The sequence below is a fragment of the Mastigoproctus giganteus genome, chromosome 14, assembly GCF_048544385.1.
Source record: "Mastigoproctus giganteus isolate SK-2022 chromosome 14, ASM4854438v1, whole genome shotgun sequence".
In the NCBI taxonomy this organism is placed as follows: domain Eukaryota; kingdom Metazoa; phylum Arthropoda; class Arachnida; order Uropygi; family Thelyphonidae; genus Mastigoproctus; species Mastigoproctus giganteus.
The window spans coordinates 94,483,680-94,506,087 of NC_143588.1; the positions used below are offsets into that span (position 1 = coordinate 94,483,680).

Consider the following 22,408-nt stretch of genomic DNA (forward strand, 5'->3'; position numbering starts at 1 on the left):
GGTGCCCCTTGAAACCTATAAATTCAGCCATAGACTGATATATGGTCTCTTATAACAACAGCCATCGACAATGTTTTTCAGAAATTTCAGGTAAATACTGCAGTATTTTACATTGATGCATACCCATTGGCTTTGGGTTCCAATCCCAGCTTGCTGTAAGTACCAAACATAAAATTAACTTTAGGTCAAATTTTATCAAAATTAAATGGGATGTACCAAAATTGAAAATAGGTAATTAATAATAGTAAAACTGTTATTGGGACCACAGAAACGGATATACATGAGGCATTCATTTCATATGGCTATCTGCCCATTCAAAGTCCCTAACGAAATAGAGATGGCCTTAACGTTAACTGGAGAGATGGCCATGTGGATTAATGTATTTTTTCTATTTCCTCCTAACCCTTTTATATTCCTTTTCAAATTGCTCTTTTATTGTTTCTTCAACATGTGCTTTAGTTATAAGATCATAAAAATTCAAATTTTAGTATTTAACTAGCAAAAATAGGGTTTAACATTAATAATAAATAGGTGAACTGGTATTGCCTGAAATATATTGAACCAGTTAATGCCTGAAATTCCTGGCATCCAAATTAAATATACACCAGCAAAAACAGATCCAATAATAAATAGGATCATATCCAAAGTAAAACAATGCGTGCATAATGTTTAATATTATATATAATGTATGTACAGGCTGGCCTCGATTAACACGATTAATTCGTCCCACGAGCACATCGCGCAAAATGGAAATGCATTAATCAAATATAATAATCAATAGGAAAAATTATAATTGGTCTTTGACCTTCTGGAATGTCCATAAAGAATTTTAAAAATACCTTTTAAATAACTTTTTAACAGTATACAATGTAAAAGATAATGAAAATAATTATGGAATTAAATGTTTATTGCATAAAACACTGTTCCTAAACTGTGCGCCACGGAATATTTTAAATTTTCGAGGGAAACACAGCGATACTCGACATCTGTCGGACACCGTGCGAACTACTAGCTTGAGGTAGTTCACGGTTTCAACATTTCTTATTAAGTTGTTTGAACCTAACTACTAAACGGAACTGTTGGGTATTTCTTTTGGTCTGGGTGCGCCTTGAAAAAATTATTGAGACACTAAGGGCACCGTGAACCAAGAAAGTTTGGGAACCTCTGACATAAAATACACAATGAAGAAATGACTGTTGAGGAAATATTTGAACAGTGTTTACTTTCTCTTTTCATCAAATCAATTTCCGATAGCCAACAACAATTTTCTGGGCCCTGGCAAAATAAATATTGCAGAGAACCTCACCACCTTTTGTTTGAGGTTCTCTGCGATACGAAAGATTTCATCTAGTTCTTTTATCGTTATCTCCTTCGCAGTAACATTTTCATCTAGCTCATTTAAAAATTTAAATTTAATGCAAGTGACTTTATTGACTTTATTAGCAGGAAACAAACAAGTAACATGTCTTCTTCCGATGGTTGATGGAACACACCGAGGCGGGCAGCAGGAAAATGTTGGTTTATTGCCTGTCCGACTCGCGGTAAGCTTAACGTGTGATTCAAATCTTTTTCAACTACTGCATAAAAAAAAAAAAAAAAAAAAAAAAAAAGATTGTGTTAACTGGAAATTTGCATCATGTAAAGTGAAAAGTGGTATAATTTTTTCAATTAGCATTAACTGAAAATCGCATTATGCGAGGCCTGGCTGTATAAAGAATAATAAAGGAATAGTCATTACTTACTTGTTCGAAGAACTGAAAGTATCATTTGGCAAAACAGAACTTTCAGCATCAGCAGATTTTATACTGACTGATCCATTAGATACAAAGGAACTCTCCACATTGTGTTTTGTATTAATAGGTTCATCTGGCAAAGAGCTTTCTTCTTCTTCTTCAGCAGCAGCATCATCATCTGTTTTTGTGTTAGTTAATTCAGAATGAGAAGGTGGAAAAGTACTAGGAACATCAGGTGATGAGAGGCTTTTTTCGATAGCAATTTTCTTGTGTGTTTTAGGAGAATCCAATTCTGCCGATACAAATTTTTCAGAAAGCTCACTTGCACTAACAGAATGAAAATTACTTTGTTCTGATGCTGATGATATTGTGTTCTGTGGTGGTGATGATGACAATGGAAAAGAGAATTCTGAACTCCTTTTTATAATCTTTTGAGAAGTCTTCCTGTATCTCCTGTTTTTGCTGCTCATAGTCGAGACTGATAACTTAAATTTTGTAGATGGATCTGAATCATCGGATTGATTTCTCGACCACTGTGTTTCAGATGAGTGTACTTTATCACCTTCTGAATCCAAACTGTTAACAGCATGTATTCTAGCATTTGCAAAATCTCCAGATATATTATTATTTGGTGATGACTGATCAGTTGCTGAACTAGTAAAGTCTGGAGAATATAACCAAGGGTCTTTCTGTGGCAAAGTATCACCAATTACATTTTGTTCTAATATTTCATTTTTTGCTGTCTTAACACTATAAGTCTCGATTTCATTTTTATTGTTGCCACTGGATAGTCCTGTAAAATAAGAGATTGACTGTTATTGATTATTTCTATAGATATAAAATACTAGCATAACAAAGTAGAAATGTCAGGTGTATACATTTGTTATACTTAATTAAAAATCTAATTAATATATATATATATATATATATATATATATACAGTTCTGCCTCTATAATTAAAGGAAACTAAAGTTAAATATTATTCAAACTGCCACCAAACCAATGTTATCCAACTATGGAGAAAATATTAACAATACTAATCTTATAAAAACAGCTGAGAGCAGCTAACCTTATAAAATCTTAACCTACATCTTTCTTCTGTGAAAAAATAAGAGTTGAAAGGTCAAGCTCAGCTTAACATCAGGTTCTTTCTTGAAAACAACTCACCAGCCCCACCAACCTGCTCAAGTGCCTACACACCTCCCCTCTACTCAAGTGCATAACTGCTATCTACAAGAGATAAAGATATTGTTGGGATATCAGAGACATGGTGTCACACAGACATAAGCAGTGCAGAAATGGAATTTGGAGAGTACAATGTGTACAGAAAGGATAGACAAGACAGGAAGGGAGGAGGGGGTTATGCTGTTAGTTAAGAAACACATAAAATCTAAGGAAGAGCATCCAATTGATGTTGGTGGATAATGCAATGTTGAGTATGTTAGGTGTGACATAAGCATTGGGAAAAGAAAAATGAGAGTAGGTGTGTGTTATAGGCTTAATGAATCTGATGAGTATAATGATCAATTGTGCAGAGAAATAAAGTGAGCCAGTAAATCAGAGTGTCTTATATTGGGGAATTTTAACTTTCCAGATATCAACTGGAACTTGAGGGTTGGTCACTCGAACACTAGCAATACTTTTGTGGATTTATTGGATGACTATTTTCTACAGCATCATGTTTGAGAAGCAACCAGAGGGAGTAATACTCTTGATCTGATTATCAGCAGTGATTATTCATGCATTAAGAATTTGCAGATAAAGGAACCACTGGGGGAACAGTGATTACAATGTACTGATGTGAGAATTACTTAAAGATGTAATTACCATCAAGGCTAAAGGGAAGGGATATTGCTTTCGTAAAGGTGACTACAGGGGTCTCCGACAATTTTTAAATTCTGTACAGTGGGATCAGCTGATAATGTTACCAACGTTGAATTCGAAATGAGAAGCCTTCAGAGACTTAATTTTGGAGGCTACTAGGCTTTTCATTCCAACTAAGAAATACTGTTCAACGTTTAGGCCTAAATGAACGTCAGATGAACTAATGATGCTCGTGGCAGAGAAGAAAAATGTATGGGATGCATATAAAGTATCAGTTGACAATGAATCTTATGGCAGATATAAACTAATCTGTAATTAAGTCACAAAAGAGGTTAGGCAGGCGAAGGCAGATTATGAGAAATCCTTGGCAAAGGATGCAAAGAAAAACAGCAAAGAGTTCTTTACTTATGTAAACTCTAGAAGGAAAGGGATGAATCAGATTGGACCACTTAACATAGATGGGTTGACTACTGATGATCATATACACGTAGCTGATAAACTGAATGAGTATTCTGCATCTACATTCACACGTGAGGAGTTATTCAATGAGGGGAGTGTCAGAAGTTCGTCAAACCCTAACAGGGTGCTAAGTGATTTTGTAATAACTGAGAGAAAAGTGGAGGAGAAATTGAAGTTAAACATAAAAAAGGCACCTGGGGTGGATGGGATGGGATCTATCCAGTTATATTAAAGGAAACAGCAAAGGAAGTAAGCAAACTCTTAGCCATAATTATGAGAGCTTCCTTGGGCTCAGGGGAGGTCCCCATGAACTGGAGGTGTGCAAATGTATCACCAATTCACAAAGAATTGGTTCAAAAGGTGACACAAGTAACTATAAACCTGTTAGTTTAACTTGTGTTCCGGGGAAAATAATGGAATCACTGGTTAAAGAAGCATTGCAGGATCATCTAGACAAGACTGCAGTAATAGTTAAGATACAGCATGGGTTTTTTAAAGGAAGGTCTTGTCCGACCAATTTGTGGATGCTATTATGTGGTCACAAAGGAACTGAATGCAAAAAATAATTTTGATATTATATAATATCAAAGTTATTTGGATTTCAGGAAAGCTTTTGATACTGTTGCACATGGAAGACTGCTGTACAAATTGGAGAGATATGGCATTAAGGGTAAGTTGCTACAATGGATAAAGGGATGGTTGAGTGGGAGATGACAGAGAGTGGTAATCAATGGACACTGCTCTTTGTGGACAAATGTTATTAGAAATCTTTATTGCAATAATAATAATAATGGTAATACAATGGATACATTGCAATAAGCCCTTCACGGCCACAAGGCCAGGGGTTAACAGTGATATTACAATATGTAAGAAAGGAAATTAATAAATTAAATATAAAATACATATATGAACGAATCAAAAGTAAATGGAGCTCAACACTCAAAGTATAACACAATTATAAACATCACAATGAACAAATAATATACAGGTGGAAAATTACAAGGCTCATTGGTAAGCCATCTTCATGTCGCATTTCTGGATTGCGGCGTTAAGGCGAGCTTCAAGGAGCAGAATCAGGGACGGGGAAGTACAATTTAAGGATGCGGCGTTTATACTCCTTATCACTAGAAAACTTATTAAGGTCAGCATCCAAAGACTGGGCACATGGAAGTAGCTGATATGGCAGAAACCTATCGGATAGGTGGAGACGGCTGAGATGTGGGCATAGAGCTGTAGTCGCTCTGAGGGAAGGCTGAGGGACTCTCCAAGAGCACAGGTCCCAGAATGATGGCACCGAGATCTTTCCAGTAATCATTTTTACAGTTGTGGTAAGGCATTTCACCTTAATCAGCGTGGGAAGCCTGTGAATTTTTATCAAACTGGCCATTTCAGTTCCTTAACTGTGGAGGAAGTTTATGTTTGTTTATGACCCATTTTAAGAGCCAAAACTCAGTAGAAAAGAGTGGTCGAATTGTGCTAGGGGCGGCAGATGCCCATACTTCTGCAGCATATAGAAGCGGAGAGTATACCGTGCTTTTTATATATCTTCTGGTGATCGTTACTTCATTAATGTAATGCAAATGCTGTTTGGCCATCCATCGGAGTCGAGCTGCTGATTAGCTGCTGATTAGTAGAGTTCCCCAAGGTTTGGTGTTGAGCCCATTGTTGTTTTGTATATTTATGAATGATATTGATAGGAAGGTTGGCAGGGTTGTTAATGACAGTAAAGACAGTATGCTACTCCAACTGGATCTAGATAAGTTGAGCAAATGGGCTGAGAAGTGGCAATTGAAGTTTAACATTGACAAATGGAAAGCACTGCATATGGGTAGCAATAACCGAAGGGAAACGTACCAACTGTGTGGTACTACACTCAGGGAAGTGGAAAGTGAAAAAGACCTGGGGGTAATTGTGCAGTCGAATATGAAGTTTGCCGAGCAGTGCAGACGGGCTGCCAGGGCAGGTCATGGAGTCTTGTCAATGATATAGGAATTTTGCTAGCAGGGATAGTGATGTGATTATCCCGTTATACAAGGCAATGGTCAGGCCACTCACCTAGAGTAAGGTGTAAGGTGTAAGGTATGTTAGTGTCTAACGGCTCCTGGGATTTCTCCCATCTCCGCGGGTATACATTGTATCGGGGCCAGAGATTTGAAGTATGTGGGGGTCGTGTGCTGTATATTGTGTTGTGCCCTTTGTTCCTCCGGTCTATTAGCCGCCGAGCCCCTAGTGGGACCCGACGTTACCACACCGTGCCACGGGGAGGCTGACCGGGTGCACCACTGATGATAGAGTACTCTGGCGGATCCTGCCACCTACTTTCCTGGGATTTCAGTGGCTAGGACCAGATTTGAGAATGAGATAAACGCTGTTTCTTGAGCAACGGTTGTAATTTTAACAGAGCGTAGGGTTGTTCGCTGATAACTTGTTCTAAGGCCAAATAGGTCGGGCAATAATTTTGATGTATTTAGATTTAGACCTGTGGGGCGCATATATATATATATACACACAAAAAAAAAAAAAAAAAAAAAAGTTGTGCAAGAGAAAAGTAAGGGAGGTAGGCAGAAGACTGGAGGGTAGGAAACAGAAGAAGAGGGCCGACAGGGAAGATGGCCCCTGATGACAGTGTGGCATGCCCAGTGCCTCACCAGAAAGGAGTGGGGTGGACAAAAAAAAAAACCACCTCACCACAAAAAAAAAAAATTATTTTGTAAGAGAAAAATAGGGGGAGGGAAAGGAAAGATGGAAGGAAACAGAAGAAAGAAGCCAAAAAAAGAAAAAAAAAAGAGAGAGAGAGAAAGAGAGATACCCCGCAAGTGCAGGGTAGGTACAGCTAGCACGGCCAGTCAGTTGGAGCCAACACTTGGTGGAAATCCAGCAGTGTCAGTGCTGCTATGGTGGATGGGTCATGTTCAGGAAGGTCATTGGGACTCCATTTGGTGAGTCTGTGTCGCATCCAGACTGAAGGCTGGTCCAGTAGTCCATGATAACGAACAGTGGGGTGGTCAAAACTGGGAGTCCAAGATATGATGGTCAAGTCCAGGGATCGATGGTAGGTCTCTTCTTGATAAGATGTGTCACGTCTGGTCGGGAGAAGTTGGTCCAGGAATCAATGATGAGGAATTTGTCAAGGTATGTGTGGACCCTGTCTTTGATTGCGCTGTTGTTATTGTCCCAACCAAGTGGGGAGACCAGTCGACTACTTGAGATGTGAATGATCAAGTTGGGTTCTGTACTCTGGATGGTTTGTTGGTCAAGTCTTATTGATTCAGATGCTAAGGTGGTGGTAGCGCTTTTTGCCTGGTAAATAGGTCCATTGCAAATTGAGTCAGGGCTCTGTAAGTTTCTTCATTCTGTAGGGTGAGGTGTTCTTGATTTTGGTAGTTGAAGCATAGTCTCGTTGTTAGGATCCTCCTGATGTCCTCGTAGATTTCACAGCTGTGGGCAAGGTGCTCCCACGTCTGATCCTCTCCACAGTGACAGCGGGGTGAGTCTGAAATTCTGAAGTCGTGTAGTTTTTTCTGGAAGGAGCCATGTCCAGTGAGGAGGTAGGTAGCATAGAGTCCCGGTGAAAACCAGACAGGTGTGAGGGGGTAGGAATCTTTTGGTGACAGCGCCTTTAGTTGAGGTCTGCCATCTTTCTTGCCAGGTGTCTGTTAGATGTTCATTAAGTCTCTTCTTTTCAGCATTTCTATTATTTGCTGGGTCAGTGGTGAAACCTGCACAGGTAACTGCTCTTCCTTTGGCTATTTGATAGAGCAACCCATGACGAACAATCTCCAGGTCCAGTGGAAGAGATCCAGTGAGAACCTGAAGTGCATGGGTACTGACAGTGCGACAGGCACGCGAGGACAGAAGGAGAAGAGAGCGCTGGATAGTTCCTAGGCGCGATCTGTTTACTACTGTATTGGCCTTCTTGTACCAGACTCCAGAGGCATAGGTGATAACCGGGATGAAAACTGCCTTATAGAAGAGGGATAGCGTTCTCTTCTTTAAGCCCCAGTCCTTCCGGGCAACTCTTGAGACTTGGGCAGCATACTTCCTGATCTTAATCCTGAGTTGATCTAGATGAGGAGTGAAGGAAAGGTTTTTGTCTAAGATCAAACCTAGATATTTAAGCTCTGTTTTTAGTTTTACTGTAACACCATTAACCTTGATTTGGGGCGGTCTTCTCAAATCAAGGGTACCTTTTAGTAGGATCGAATGGGTTTTCTCTGGGGAGATCTTTAGGTTGTTATTCTCTGCCCAAGCTTGAAGGGTGGAGATGGCCTGGTTGGCAGTTGCTTCTAGTTGCGCTCTGTTATTGGCAGAAAAGAGCATGACCAGGTCATCTGCATAGGCCTGGGTTTGTACATTGTTGAGTTTGGTGTTCAAGAAATCATCCAGCACCAGATTCCAGAGAAGAGGCCCCAAGACAGATCCCTGAGGGCATCCCCTGAAGACTGGTCTGGAGACACTGCAGTGGGGAGTGGACACGACAACTCGCCGGTCCTGGAGATAGGTCTTGATGCATCTATATAAGTTTTCTGGGACTTGCGCCCTCCGGAGCCTGCCAAGGACGCTGGGCCACCAGAGGGAATCGAAGGCACCAGCAAAGTCGAAGGAGATTAGAAGAAAGTATTTGGAGTTGCAGTTGGTAGCAGCTTCAATGATTGTTTCCAGTGCATCTACCGTGGAGCGTCCTTTCCGGAAACCGTACTGGTTAGGTGAAGAGAGACCAGCATCATTGTAGTGGGCTTCTATTCTATGGGAGATCATCCGTTCTAGAAGTTTGCTGAAGACCGGCAGCAGTGCAATGGGCCGATAGGATTGTGGCAGATCGTGTGGTTTGGTTGCATTCTTCAATATAAGTCTAACAGTTGCAGTCCTCCACTGTGTGGGGAAGAATCCTTGGTGAAGACAGTGGTTTAACAGGTTGAGTATGGTAGTGGGAATAAGTTCAATGGCTTTCTGGACGATTTCTGGATCGAGCATGTCTCTGCCCGGAGCCTTCTTGTTTCTGATTCTAGATGCAGCTAAGTTGAGCTCGGTTGGGGTGAAGGGTTCTTCAATTGTAGTTGTGCGATATGTTTCATTTTCCATGCAGAGCTCTAGCTGTTCCATTGTGTGTGGGTCAGCAGGCTGCTGGAATGTAGCATCTAGAATATTATTGATTGTATCTTGCCACGATCTGGTGTAGAGTCCATTTGGTAATTTTGTTGTTGATACGACCTCGCCTCTGGGAAGCTTGTTAGTGGTCACTTTGTACACAACCCCCCAGGGATCGGCGTTCCCTTCAGTGCTTACCAGGGCTTCCCATGAGCGCCTTTTGCGCTGTTTTATTGTTGTGGTATACTGGTTCCTGGTCACTCGATATTGCTGCAGTAAAGCTTCTGTTTCTTCTGGAGGCCATGTTCTTCTTGCACGTTGATAGCGTTTTCGTCGGTAAATGACTTCGCGTCTAAGAGCCTGGAGTTCTGGTGACCACCACGGGACAGCACTAGGTGTGAATCTCTTCTTTTTGATAGCCTTGTTTGCAGCATTAGTGACGAGCTGTGTAATTGTGCGTTGATGCTGGTCTGGGCTGAGGCCGCTAGGATTGAAGCGGCTAGCTGCACTGGTCAATTCCTCCTTAAAAAGGTTCCAGTCAGCCTTATTCAGGGCATATCTTCTTTGTTGAGTTCGGTTGGTTGGTTGAGTTACTAGTGAACGGTGTAGTTGGAAGGTTAGTACCCTGTGGTCAGAGGTGGTCCAGTCCTCACGGACTGTCCAGGAAGCAAGGTGTTGAGCAATGGAGCTTGAGGCTAAGGTGACATCTATGGTAGCTTCCCACAGGGTACTTGAGAAAGTTGGCAAGCAGTTAGGTTTGTTTAGAATGACTAGGTTGCTGTTAGATAAGTAGTCCTCAAGACGTTGGCCATTTCTATTTCCTCTGTGATTTTGAGTTCGGCTATGCCAGGCTGGGGACCTGCAGTTAACATCAGCCCCTATAATGAGCTTTGCATTTGGCATTTGTAGCTGGATGGTCTGTAGATATCGGGTGGCAGGAAGAATATCTTCCCCCGGTCGACAGTATATCGAGACTAAGCAGAATTGTCCCAGTGGTGAAATTACATGGGCGCACACAGCCCAGCTAGTACACAGATCAGTGATTTTGGTGACAGTCAGTTCGGGATTGCAAACGACGATCGCGGCCCAGGGTGTGTCACCATCAACCTGGACCACTTTAAATCTCAAGGGGTAGCCTTTTACCTCCTTATTATGGGTGTATGGCTCCTGAAGAAGCAGCACATCTAAGTTCTCTTCATCTGCCTTTTTGACCAGTTGTGCAGCAACAGCCTTGGACCTCTGAGCGTTATGTTGTGCTATTTTCACAGTGTGGATATTTACGTTTGGTCTGTTACTCCCCATAATCTATTCTTGACTGTTGAGCACTTCTGGCTTTGAGATAAACTGGGCAATTGCTGTCACGGAGTGAATGGTTGGCTGGCACCTTTAGGGCCTTGCAATTGGCACATGTGGGAGGTTGAGACTTATTGGGGCATGTAGCGTACTCATGCCCCATTTCGGCACAGTGGCCACAGGTGGGCAGATTTTGCCTGCACGTGTGCGTGGTTGGCCAAAACGGCAGCACCTGAAACATTTGGGGACAGCTACATGCTCCCTAAAGCGGTGGCTGCCCCAGTTGATGTAAATTCTTGTTTGCTGGGAGAGGATCTTCCAGGCCTTGGGTGATAGCTCAAAGACCCAGTTAATGGTGTGCCCAGCTCTGGTTTTTGTTTGGAATTTAGGGATTATGTGAGAAGTCGATTCTTCATCTGGGAGTTCCTGTTTCAGGTTTCTGTGGAAAATTTCGCTTTGCAATTCCTCTGGAGGGAAATCCTTGTCCACATCTAGTACCAGTATACAAGGGCCCTTTTGCCTAGGGGGCTCGGCCAGGAGTCCCAGAGATGGTATTTTAGGGTTCTTGATAATCAGTTCAGCATCCTCTTTTGTGGCTGTTTCTATAATTACTCCTGTATTTCACGTTTTGCGAATTGACTTGATTTTAGTGTTCTTTAAGTCATCTGTCAAGGAGTCCATGACAGTCTTCTTGACCTCCTCACTGGAGACAAACAACCTTCATTGGTAAGGGGTTTAAGTACCACTAGGTTAGGTCTGGGTGATAGCGTTTTCTTCAGTGTAGTCCGTAGATTGGCACCTGAATTGTTTGTCTTGTTTCCCAGTTCCTGAGATTCGGGAATAAAGTCCGGTGGTGGCTTCCTCAGCGCTTGGGCATATGTGGAGTCGCGCTGTCGCATTTGTTTTACTCCACAGTCAGTGTAGGCTTCCAATTTTGCAGTTGCCTTTTCGCTTTCCAGGTGAGTCTGGATAAGCAGCGATTCCAGTTTATTCCATAGGGTGACGATTTCTGCCCTAAGAAGTGTTGTAACTCGGTTGGTTGGTTCTTTGAGCAAGTTCTCCAGTGCTACTTTGAGATGTAGCGATTGTTGGATAACTGTCCCCTCAGGCATGTTGGGATCAAGAGGGAGGTCAGGTTGTCTCATGTCTGTGTATTCAGTTTGGGAGAGGGGGGGTTCCATGGTCCCTCTGTTTTGAGATTTTGACCTGGTTTCCCGATTAAATTTGGTACCGATTGGTTTTTTGTTCTTCTTAATGGGGGGTTCAGTTTGAGATTCTTCGTGTTGCTCTGCTATTTTAGGGTTGTCGGTCACTGGCAGGGTTGTGTTTACAGCCGATTTCCTCGATTTACCCTCCATTTGAGCAGATACGAATTGGCGAGTTCACTGCGGATGAGCGAGTGGCGAGACAGTCTCACAGAAGGAACTCAGAAAATGAGGGCAGATGATACCCACTGCAAGTTAGTAGGTGAATCAACTTAAGAAGTGCTACACAAGAACAGCTACCACCAATAGGATTTACAGTATAAGTCACGTGCTATTTGCCCTGCGATGACATCCATATGGTCATTATAATGGTATTAAGTTAGACCAGTGATTATTATTTATAGCTTGCAAAATTGTTTAAATCAAGTGGCACAATTCAAATTTCTGCCGAAACCGTGGGGGCAAAAACAGCCGTTCACATCCAGTATCGGCACACTGCGAATGTGTCGCCGAGGACTTCCTTGCCACAAGAGAAACTATATTCGTCGTAACGCAGAAGCACACGACATTCAGTAACGTCTTTTAAGTTTTTGTTTTCTAATTTGAGTGTAGTAGGGAGATGAATGCTGTGAGCAGCAGGTGGTCGCGGGAGGGCAATTACTGCCAGAGGCGTAGAGTGCGACTAAGTAGCTCTCACTAAAGGGAAGCTTAAGCAACAAGTGACCTTCGCTATGATTGTACTCACACAGGGGGATCACCCTCCCCAGTCAATAGTGCAGTTCAGCCGTGGTAGCAACAGAAATATGTGTTTGCTACACTTTCCAATTCTAGAACAATGCCGCCAAGGTGGGCAGACACATTGTTACTAGCGTTGGATCGAACGAGTTGAAGTGCACGAGAATGGCCCAGAAAAACGAAAACCTGATCTCACCACTGAGTTCCTCTTCCTTAAAAACCTTTGTATGGCACAAATCCAAAAGCTGACACTATTTTAAACTGATTAAAACTATCGATATTCACGGAGCGATTTGCAGCACGTGTTACCAAGAAGGAGGTCTGGAGGCCTCATTTTAGGTTTGGTTTGGTTTGGTTTTTTAATGGCGCATTGGCAGCTAAGGCCATAATGCGCCAAGACAAATTTAAAATCTTATTAAACATTTTGGTAGCAAAGGCTACCACGTCAAACAATTAATTATTATGTTTAAAGAGGTATAAAAGTAAAAGCATAAAACTTAGATCTTTGTATAAACATTAATAAATTGTAAAAAGTTAAAAACGTCAGACATATTGTCTCTGTCACATATTATCTGACTGAGTGTAAAAGGCTCAGTCAAATTATTAAAATCAGTAAAATACAAGCGTCGTGCTTCAATAAAAACAGGACATTCTACAAAAATGTGATTGACGGTTAAAATTACGTTACATATCTCGCACATAGGTGGGTCATCCGCCCTCAGCAAGTAGGAATGCGTTAGATGACTATGACCTATGCGGAGCCGAGCAAGAACAACTTCCTCTCTTCGGTCCCTGCGTAGACTGGACTGCCATTGCGCAATTACAGGCTTAATACGATGTAATTTATTTGTGGCCTGTCCGTGCCAAGAATCTTGCCATTGGGAGAGTAATTTAGAACATATTATTTGCCTGTAGTCTGTATAGGGGACTGACAGACAATGATTATCCAGGGAAATGGCTGATTTAGCAGCGGCATCAGCCGATTCATTTCCCCTGATCCCAATGTGGCTTGGGATCCAGCAAAAGCGAATATCATAATCCAATTCTATGAGAGAAAAAAGAATCTGCCGGATCCTGGACAGGATCGGATGAGGGTTAAAACTCACCGATACCAGAGCCTGTAACGCGCTTGATGAATCACAATAAATCATATACCTCTGGTAGTCGCGATTTTTAATGTGATCTAGGGCTGATTGTATTGCATGCAACTCAGCAGTATAGATGCTAGTTTCTTGTGGGATCTTATAGGATAATGTTTTGTGAGGGAGCACAACAGCAGATCCCACATGACATTCTAACTTTGAGCCATCTGTATAGATTGGCAGAAAGTCAGAATACTGCTGTCTATGTGATGCAAAGAGTTGCTAGTAGACAGATGGCGGTGTCGTAGCCTTCTCCCAGATCTTAAGGGAGAAGTCGCAGGTTGGAAAATAAGCAAGCCAAGGTGGAAAGAATTGCCTTGGTGATTGTGCAACATTGTCTACCGACAATTGAGCTCATTCAGCAGCCCTTGAATGCGAATACCAAAAGGTTTGTTGGCAGTCCGACGGGTGTTGTAGAGGTTTTCCCAGCGCGGCTCAAAAACGGATGGCCACGTGGGATGATCGTGCAGGGATTTTAATTTGAAGGCGTACTGTAAGGACAACTGCTTACGTCGAAGAGACAGAGATGGTTCATTTGCTTCAACATAAAGGCTTTGGACAGGAGATGTGCGAAATGCTCCAGTGGCTGTCCGGATGGCTTGATGGTGGATTGGATCTAACCACCGAAGTGCACTATCTCTAGCAGAACCATAAACCTGAGACCCATAGTCGAGTTTGGAACGGACAAGTGCTCGGTAAAGGCGAAGAAGGGTAGAACGATCTGCGCCCCATGAAGTTGATGAAAGGGCACGAAGGATGTTAAGCCCTTTGACACATCTTGTCCTCAGCTGACGAATGTGTTGTAAAAATGTCAGCTTTTTGTCGAAAATAAGTCCAAGGAATTTGAATTCTGCTAAAACTGGGATGTTATTTTGCCCAAGCCTTAATTCTGGGTCAGGATGAAGATTACGTTTGCGACAGTAGTGTACACAAACGGTCTTCTGTGATGAAAATCTGAACCCATTAGCCAAAGACCAAGCTGTGAGACGATCAATGGTTTTCTGCAGTTGCCTTTCAATGACCCTCATATTGCATGAATTGCAAAATATAGCAAAGTCGTCTACATAGAGGGCATTGTTTACAGTGGGTGGAAGTTGTTCTGTGATAGAGTTTATTTTGATTGCGAAAAGCGTAACACTTAGAACGGATCCTTGTGGGACTCCCTCTTCCTGAGAGAAAACTCGAGAGAGGGTGGATCCTAAACGGACTTGAAACTGGCGATTCGAAAGAAAGTTTTTAATAAAAACAGGAAGGTTACCTCTAAGACCAAAGTTATAGAGGTCTTTTAAAATTCCAAATCGCCAGGCTGTGTCGTACGCTTTTTCAATATCAAAGAAAACTGCTACCAAATGCTCGGATTTAATAAAAGCATCACGAATGGACGTTTCCAATCGGATTAAATGATCCAGAGTGGATCTATTTCTTCGGAAGCCGCACTGTGTCCTGGAAAGCAGACCATTTGTTTCTAAATACCATACGAGGCGTGTATTAACCATTCTTTCCAGGACTTTGCAAAAACAGCTTGTCAGAGCAATAGGACGATAATTACTTGGATTGCTAGGATCCTTTCCTGGTTTTGGGAAGGCAAGAACGATTGCTTTCCGCCAGGAATCCGGAAATTGTTTATTAAGAAAAATTCTGTTAAACAGAATTAAAAGGTGATCCTTACATTGTGGTGTGAGGTGTTTTACCATTTCGTAGTGGATGTCATCGGGCCCCACAGCACTTGCGTGCGTGAGAAAGAGTGCAGCATTTAACTCCTCCTGTGAAAAGGGCTTGTTATACGATTCAAGCCCTTTTGAATAGAAGTTCAGGGGGTTTTTCTCATTTTTCTCTTTCAGGGCCAAAAACTCTGCGGGAAAAGATGTTATTGCAGAGATTTTTGCAAATGTTTCCCCTAAAATATTTGCAACTGCAGTTCGATCTGCAATTGGACATCCGTTGTGCTCGAGGATCACTGAAGGGCATGGTGGATATTTTCCCTTCATTTTCCGGATCTTATCCCAGACTACTTTTGAGCTAGCAGCCTGAGTTATGGAAGATGTAAAACGAATCCAAGATTTCCTTTGGCTCTGACGTCGTACATAACGTGCTTTTGCACGTGCACGTTTGAATGATATTAAATTTTCAGTGGTGGGATATCGGCGGAATATCCCCCACGCTTTGTTTTGTGCTCTTTTTGCTGCCGTGCATTCTGAATTCCACCAAGGTTTGGGAAATAGTGGGAACCGGCTGGATGATTTTGGGATTGCAATTGCAGCTGCTTGGACAATCGTTTCTGTGACATACATGACTGCTTCATTGATTGGCTCCTGACTGACTGTAGTGATGTCAAAGTTTGCCAGATATTGAAAGGCATTCCAGTCAGCCTGATCAATCTTCCACCGCGGTAAACTAAATGGCAGGCAGGGTCTACCACTAGTTAGGGTTGTTATCACGGGGAAGTGATCACTTCCATATGGATTTTCTTCCACTTCCCAAGTAAGTGAAGGAAGGAGAGAAGGGGAGCAGATAGAAAGATCAATGGCAGAGAATGTACGGGTAGGCATGTGGAAGAAGGTGTTTGTTCCCACATTTAGGAGGGAGAGATCATTGTCAGTGAGCATATGCTCTATGACTCGTCCCCTTCCATTGATGTCAGCACTACCCCACAGAGTGTTATGTCCATTGAAATCCCCAAGAATTAAACAAGGGGAAGGCAATTGCATGATAAGATCATCAAGGTCTTTCTGGGGGATGTCAATCCCAGGTGGCAAATAAACAGAGCAGACAGTTAATAAGAACCCCACTGTAAGGCGAATTGCTACAGCTTCAATGCTAGTTGTAAGCTGCAAAGCCTGAAATGGGATCTGGTTGCCGACGAGGATTGCGACTCCTCCGTGGGCAGAACCATCCACAATTCTATCCTTACGAATGATGGTAATGTTATGCATGGTGGGGTCATCATTTGCCTTTAAATAAGTCTCCTGTATGCAAAAGCAAACTGGTTTGTGCTTTTGCAGGAGTGCCTTGATGTCGTCAGTATTTTGCCGGAATCCACGACAATTCCACTGTAGGAATTTACCCATTATTTGGACTTGGTGGGTCCATCAGGCGGCTTCCGAGGTGCTGAGGGCTTAATTTTGTCAGTCTTGGATTTATCTTTCTTGGGGAAGTATGGACGCTGTCCTGTGTCCATTTCTTCCTCAGCGAAGAGTTCCAAAACTGACTCATCATGTACCTCCTTCTGCTCAAAATCCATGTTTTCCTGGGTACTAGGTGTTACTTCCCCTTTCTTATTCTTTTCTTTTGCTTTTGTTACTTGTGGAGCATTAGGAGGTATCGATATAGGAGTGGCAGCTGATTGGTCCTTTTGTGCAGGTTTTTCGGAGCTTAAAAGATAACGTGCAATGGGAGTAAATGATTTTTTTGGAGGGACGGACATGTCCGTCTGAGTCCCAATCGAACATCTCCCTGCTACCTTCTGGGCGTAGGTAGGTTTTTTGATGTTAAGAGGTTTCACTGCTTTTCTTGCCTCCTGGTACGATATGTTGAGCTCTGCCTTCAGCCGTTGAATTTCTTTTTCTTCTTTCCACCTCTGGCATGCCCTTGAATAGGCCGGATGTTCTCCCTCACAGTTAATGCAGGTGGGTTTAGTGGCTGAACATGCTGTTGTTTCGTGGTCCTTTGCACCGCACCGGGCGCATGCAAGGACTCCACGGCAGGCCATTTGAGAATGTCCATACTTCTGACACTTAAAACACCGTAAAGGGTTCGGAATGTATGGACGTACTGGACAGTTGATGTATCCAGCTTTAATCTCATCAGGAGGTTTGGGAGAGTTAAAAGTCAGGATAACACTCCTGGTTTTAACAATTTTCCCATCCCTTCGCGCAGTGATTCTCTTGACGGCAGTAACTCCCTGTGGTTTTAATTCGGAGCAGATTTCCTCCTCGGTGACGTCGAGAAGGTCCCACTCAGAAATGACACCTCTCGATGAATTTAGTTTTCTGTGTGGTGTCACTGTTATGGGTATACCTCCGATTGATGTTACTCGGAGCAGATGTTCAGACTGCCCGTCATTTTTTGTTTCAATCAAGAGGTCCCCAGAACGGAGCCTCTTAACTGACTTGGGTGTACCTGCTAACCCATCTAACCCTTTTTGTATAAAAAAGGGCGACATTTTACCAATCGGTGTTTCATTGGTGGAATGCATTATTAAGAACCTTGGGACAGGCCCTGATGGTAGTTCGGTTCGCTGCCTCTTTGTAGCAATAATGCTATCTGCCTCTCCGTCATTATTTTCAGATAGGGACCGGGTTGGGGCCCCTGAAGGAATACGTTTATCAGGATTCATGAAGTTATTTAAATTGTTCAGTGCCCGGGCTCCCCACCCACCACGGAGCCCAAAGGGACGCCCACTACCCGGCATGCAATAAATGCGCTCGGGAGTGGGACGCCAGGGCTACCCAGACACTATACCCGCACCGCCGCCAGCCTGAATCCTGTCCCTCGGACCATGAGGGTAGGGGCGTGGCATTGACACGGTTGACCCTCGTAGGCGAGCCTACTGGCCGATTGATCCTAGCCGGGCCTTCCAGGACCACCCGTCTTGTCGAAGCAGGGGCCAAAGTGGTGTATTGAAGCTGGGCCCCTCAACCACCAGGATCCCCCTTTCCGAATTTCCACGGGTCGCAGCGCACGGCAAACACGCCGGATTCCATTGATGTAAGCCCGGAACCTAGGCTGTGGGCGTTGGATCCCAGTGATGCTAGTCTGGAAGTCCAGCAGCGTCACTGGGAGGTCCCCTCACCACATACAGGTGCCCACGTCGAGGGGCTCATTTTAGGAAGGATGTAGAGTTGCTAGAATGAGTACAAAGAAGGGCAACAAGACTGGTGAGGGGAACAAAAGGGTGCTCTTACCAAGAAAGGCTTAAGTTCTGCAAACTGCAGTGACTGGAGAGTAGGCAATTGAGTGTTGATCTCATTGAGGTATATAAGGTCTTGAATGGGTTGAGCAAGCTGAATGCTGATGGGATTCTTCCTCCTGCTCAGATTAAGAACCTGAGGGGACACAGATTCAAATTGAGGAAAGACAGCTGTAGAATAGATGTGTGGAAATTTGCCTTTAGCCAGCAGTAGTTGATTGCTGGAACAGACTTCCATCTTTTGTTGTGGAAGTTGATAGCCTAAATAAATTTAAGGCTGAGCTGGACAGGCATTTGGAATGAATGGAGGGGTGAAATGGGAGGGGTGTTTTTTTTGGCTGATGCTGAATAAGCCTAATAATGCTAATATCTAATCTCTGCCTCTTTCTGATAACAGTGCATAGAGGTAAAGAAGGGAATTTATTGCATAACAATTTGGAGTCAAATATGTTATGCAATAAATTGTGTTTTGCTGAACAAATGGTTAATTTTTATTCTGTGGTATATACAGTTCTTTAACATTAATCCCCTCAAGAATCCAACACCCTTTTACAGATCTGGTCAGATATCTTTGGCTTTTGTAGATATGTATATGCATGTGACACAGGAGTTGAAGTAGATGTTATGCTGCAGATTTTATTTGCAGAATAAATCTCTAATTTTCAATGAAACCCCTAAAAGTTTATCTTCATGTTCTGATACTGTGTTTTGCCATCAAAACAGAAAGCAAACATTTTTTAATAAAAAGCTTCTATAAAAAAAAGAATCTAGAATGACAACCTGATTTAAGATGAGAACCTCATAGTAAGCAAACAACAACAAAAAAACACTGACATTTAGTATAAGAGACCAAGACATATACATATATATATATAGTATATGTTGTATTGCAAAGAAGCGCTCTTATGCAGCATTAGCCAAAAGTAAAAAACTAAATGTGATCTATATCACCTTCAATCTCTTCATTTACCTATTTCTGTCAAGTATTTGTCTAAATTTCTAAAATTAGAATATATTACCATCTCTGCAAAAGCCAGATCGAAGTTTATTCCAGTAGTCATAAATATTCTTTGACTTGGAAAATTTTTGTGCTTATTCTATAAGTAGCCATTTTCAATTTAAATTTTTCTCTTTGTGTATATCATCTGAGATTGAGTAAAGATGCCTTCAGGGTTAAATTTACCCAATTGTTTCGAAGCTTTAAAAACTTTAATCAAGTCACCAGAGATGCATGGAATATCAAACAATATAACTTACAAAACTCAAGTTTCTTTTGGTAAATAGTATTTGTAGTGGCAAATGATGCATCCCTGCATAATTTGCCACTACATTTACTACTACTATTAGTAATAGTATTAAATGATGGAAAATGACACAAGAAAGCATGTTTATATAGCAAAAAAAAAAAAAAAAAAAAAAAAAAACTAACTACATTTGTCAGTTTCCCCTCTACTAATATCTAGCTTTTCCTTAAATTTATTCAAACTGCCCACTCCCATAACATCACATGGTAGTGTGTTCTAACAATCAATTACTCTCTGGCTAAAAGCAAACTTTCGCACATGTATCCTGCCACCTTCCTTTTTTAATTTAAGTTTATGTCCTCATGTGTTTCATCGCAGAGAGTTAGAATACCATCATTATTTATTAATTAATACCATCATATATATTAATCATTATATATTAATACCATCATTATTATAAACTTATGATGAGTAAACTTATCATCATAAGTTTACTCAATCCATTTAAAGCCTTAAACACTTTTATCAGGTCTTTCTAGTTTTCAAGTGCTGCAATTTGCAGAACCAAAGTGTTTAGTTCTGCAAACTGACTAATCTCGTTGCTCGTCTCTGCACCCATTCTAAGAGACCCATATCTTTCTTAAAATAAGGTTTCCAGACCTGTATGTAGTACTCAAGATGTAGCCTAACCATTGCCTTATACAATAGAATTATCACCTCCTTGTCCCTCTATATCATTGACAGAATTCCATGAGCTGTTCTAACTGCACAGCTCAAAGAATTTTATATCCAACTCCAAAAATAATCAAGTTTATTGAAACCAGTTGGAAAAAAAAAAAAAAAAATTTTACAGAAAACAGTCCAAAACCCAACCACTTATAGGGCAATTTTGATGATGTTTTGAAATCTTTGTTCATGTTATTCCTTAGAATCACCTTATTTTTCTTTCCTCTAGGCTTTAGACTTGACTACAGATGTAGGCTTTAGACTTGAAAATGATATCGATAAGGATTTCGAAATGTTGTCAAAATTGGCCTTTAAATAACTTTTAACAGTTGAGTTCAATAAACTCAACCATTTTTTGCCTTTAAAACTTACAAGGAGTGTTGTTTAATCTGTTATTAAAATTTCCTTTGATGCTGTATTTCATTTTCGCAGTGCTTATGTCACATAAGCACTGCGAAAGCAAAAATAAGAGTAGGAGTGTGTTATAGGCCTAATGACTCGAATGAGTACAATGAACAATTGTACAGAGAAATAGAGTGAGCTAGTAAATCAGAATGTTTTATAATGGGGGATTTTAACTTCCCAGATATTGACTGGAACTTATGGGTTGGTCACTCGCACACTAGTAAGACTTTTGTGGATTTATTGGATGATTGTTTTCTGCAGCAGCAGCATGTTCGAGAGGCAACCAGAGAGGGTAATACTCTTGATCTGGTAATCAGCAGTGATCATTCATGTATTAAGCAAACATTTACTCTCTGGTAAATGTTTGCTTAATATAACTGTCACTAGATGGCAGTGATCATTTACTCTCTGATGTGGGATTTACTTAAGGATATAATTACCATCAGGGGTAAAGGAAAGGGTTTTTGCTTCCGTAAAGGTGAGTATAGTAGTCTCAGACAGTTTTTAAATTCTGTACAGTGCGATCAACTGATGACGTTACCAACAGCAAATTCTAAGTGGGAAGCATTCAAGGAATTAATCGTGGAAGCTACTAAAAGTTTCATACCTATTAAGAAATATTGTTCAAAGTTTAGGCCTAAATAGTTATCAAATGAACTAATGAGACTTGTGACAGAGAAGAAAAATGCATGGGATGCATATAAATTATCAGGCAACACAGAAGCCTATGGCAAATATAAGCTAGTCTGTAATCAAGTCACAAAGAAGGTTAGGCAGGCGAAGGCAGATTACAAGAAATCTTTGGCAAAGGATGCTAAGAAAAACAGCAAGGGTTTCTTTACTTATATAAACTCTAAAAGGAGGGGATGAAGCTGATTGATCCACTTGATTATCAATGGTTCAACTATTGATGATCCTGCTCAGATAGCAAACAAACTGAGTAAGTATTTTGCATCTACATTCACACATGAGGAGTTAATAAGGTTTGAAAATGCCAGAAGGTTATCAAATTGTAGCAGGGTGCTTAATGATTTTGTAATAACTGAGAGCAAAGTGGAGGAGAAATTGTTGAAGTTAAACATAAGAAAGGCACATGGGGTGGATGGGATCTATCCAGTGATATTAAAGTAGGTGACAAAGGAAGTAAGCAAACCCTTAGCCATAATTATGAGAGCATCCTTGGACTCAGGGGAGGTCACCACGGACTGAAGATGTGCAAATGTATCCCCGATTCACAAAGGGGGATCAAAGGGTGACATGAGTAATTACAGACCAGTTAGTTTAACTTCTGTTCCGGGTAAAATAATGCAGTCACTGGTTAAAGATGCATTGCAGGATCATCTAGATGATCCTGCATTGCAGGATCATCTAGACAAGACTGCAGCAATAATTCAGACACAGCATGAGTTTGTTAAGGGAAAGTCTTGTTTGAGAAATTTGATAGGATATTATGATGTGGTTACAAAGGAACTGGATGCAAAAAATAATTTTGATATCATATACTTAGATTTCAGGAAAGCTTTTGACACTCTTGCGCATGGAAGACTACTGTACAAATTGGAGCAGAATGGTATTCAGGGTAAGTTGCTACAATGGATAAAAGGATGGTTGAGTGGGAGAAGACAGAGGGTGGTAATCAATGGGT

The 22,408-nt window shown here is 41.5% G+C and overlaps 1 protein-coding gene across 2 annotated transcripts in view; it reads right to left on the bottom strand.

The window, feature by feature from the left end:
• The window catches only part of LOC150075393 (uncharacterized), a 180,917-nt gene that overhangs the window by 115,068 nt on the left and 43,441 nt on the right, over positions 1-22,408 (bottom strand). For both annotated transcript variants that reach the window (XM_090388248.1, XM_090388246.1), the window contains exon 5: positions 1,743-2,526. In XM_090388248.1, coding sequence (XP_090244374.1) covers positions 1,743-2,526 — 784 coding nt within the window. The remainder of the gene's footprint in view (positions 1-1,742; positions 2,527-22,408) is intronic.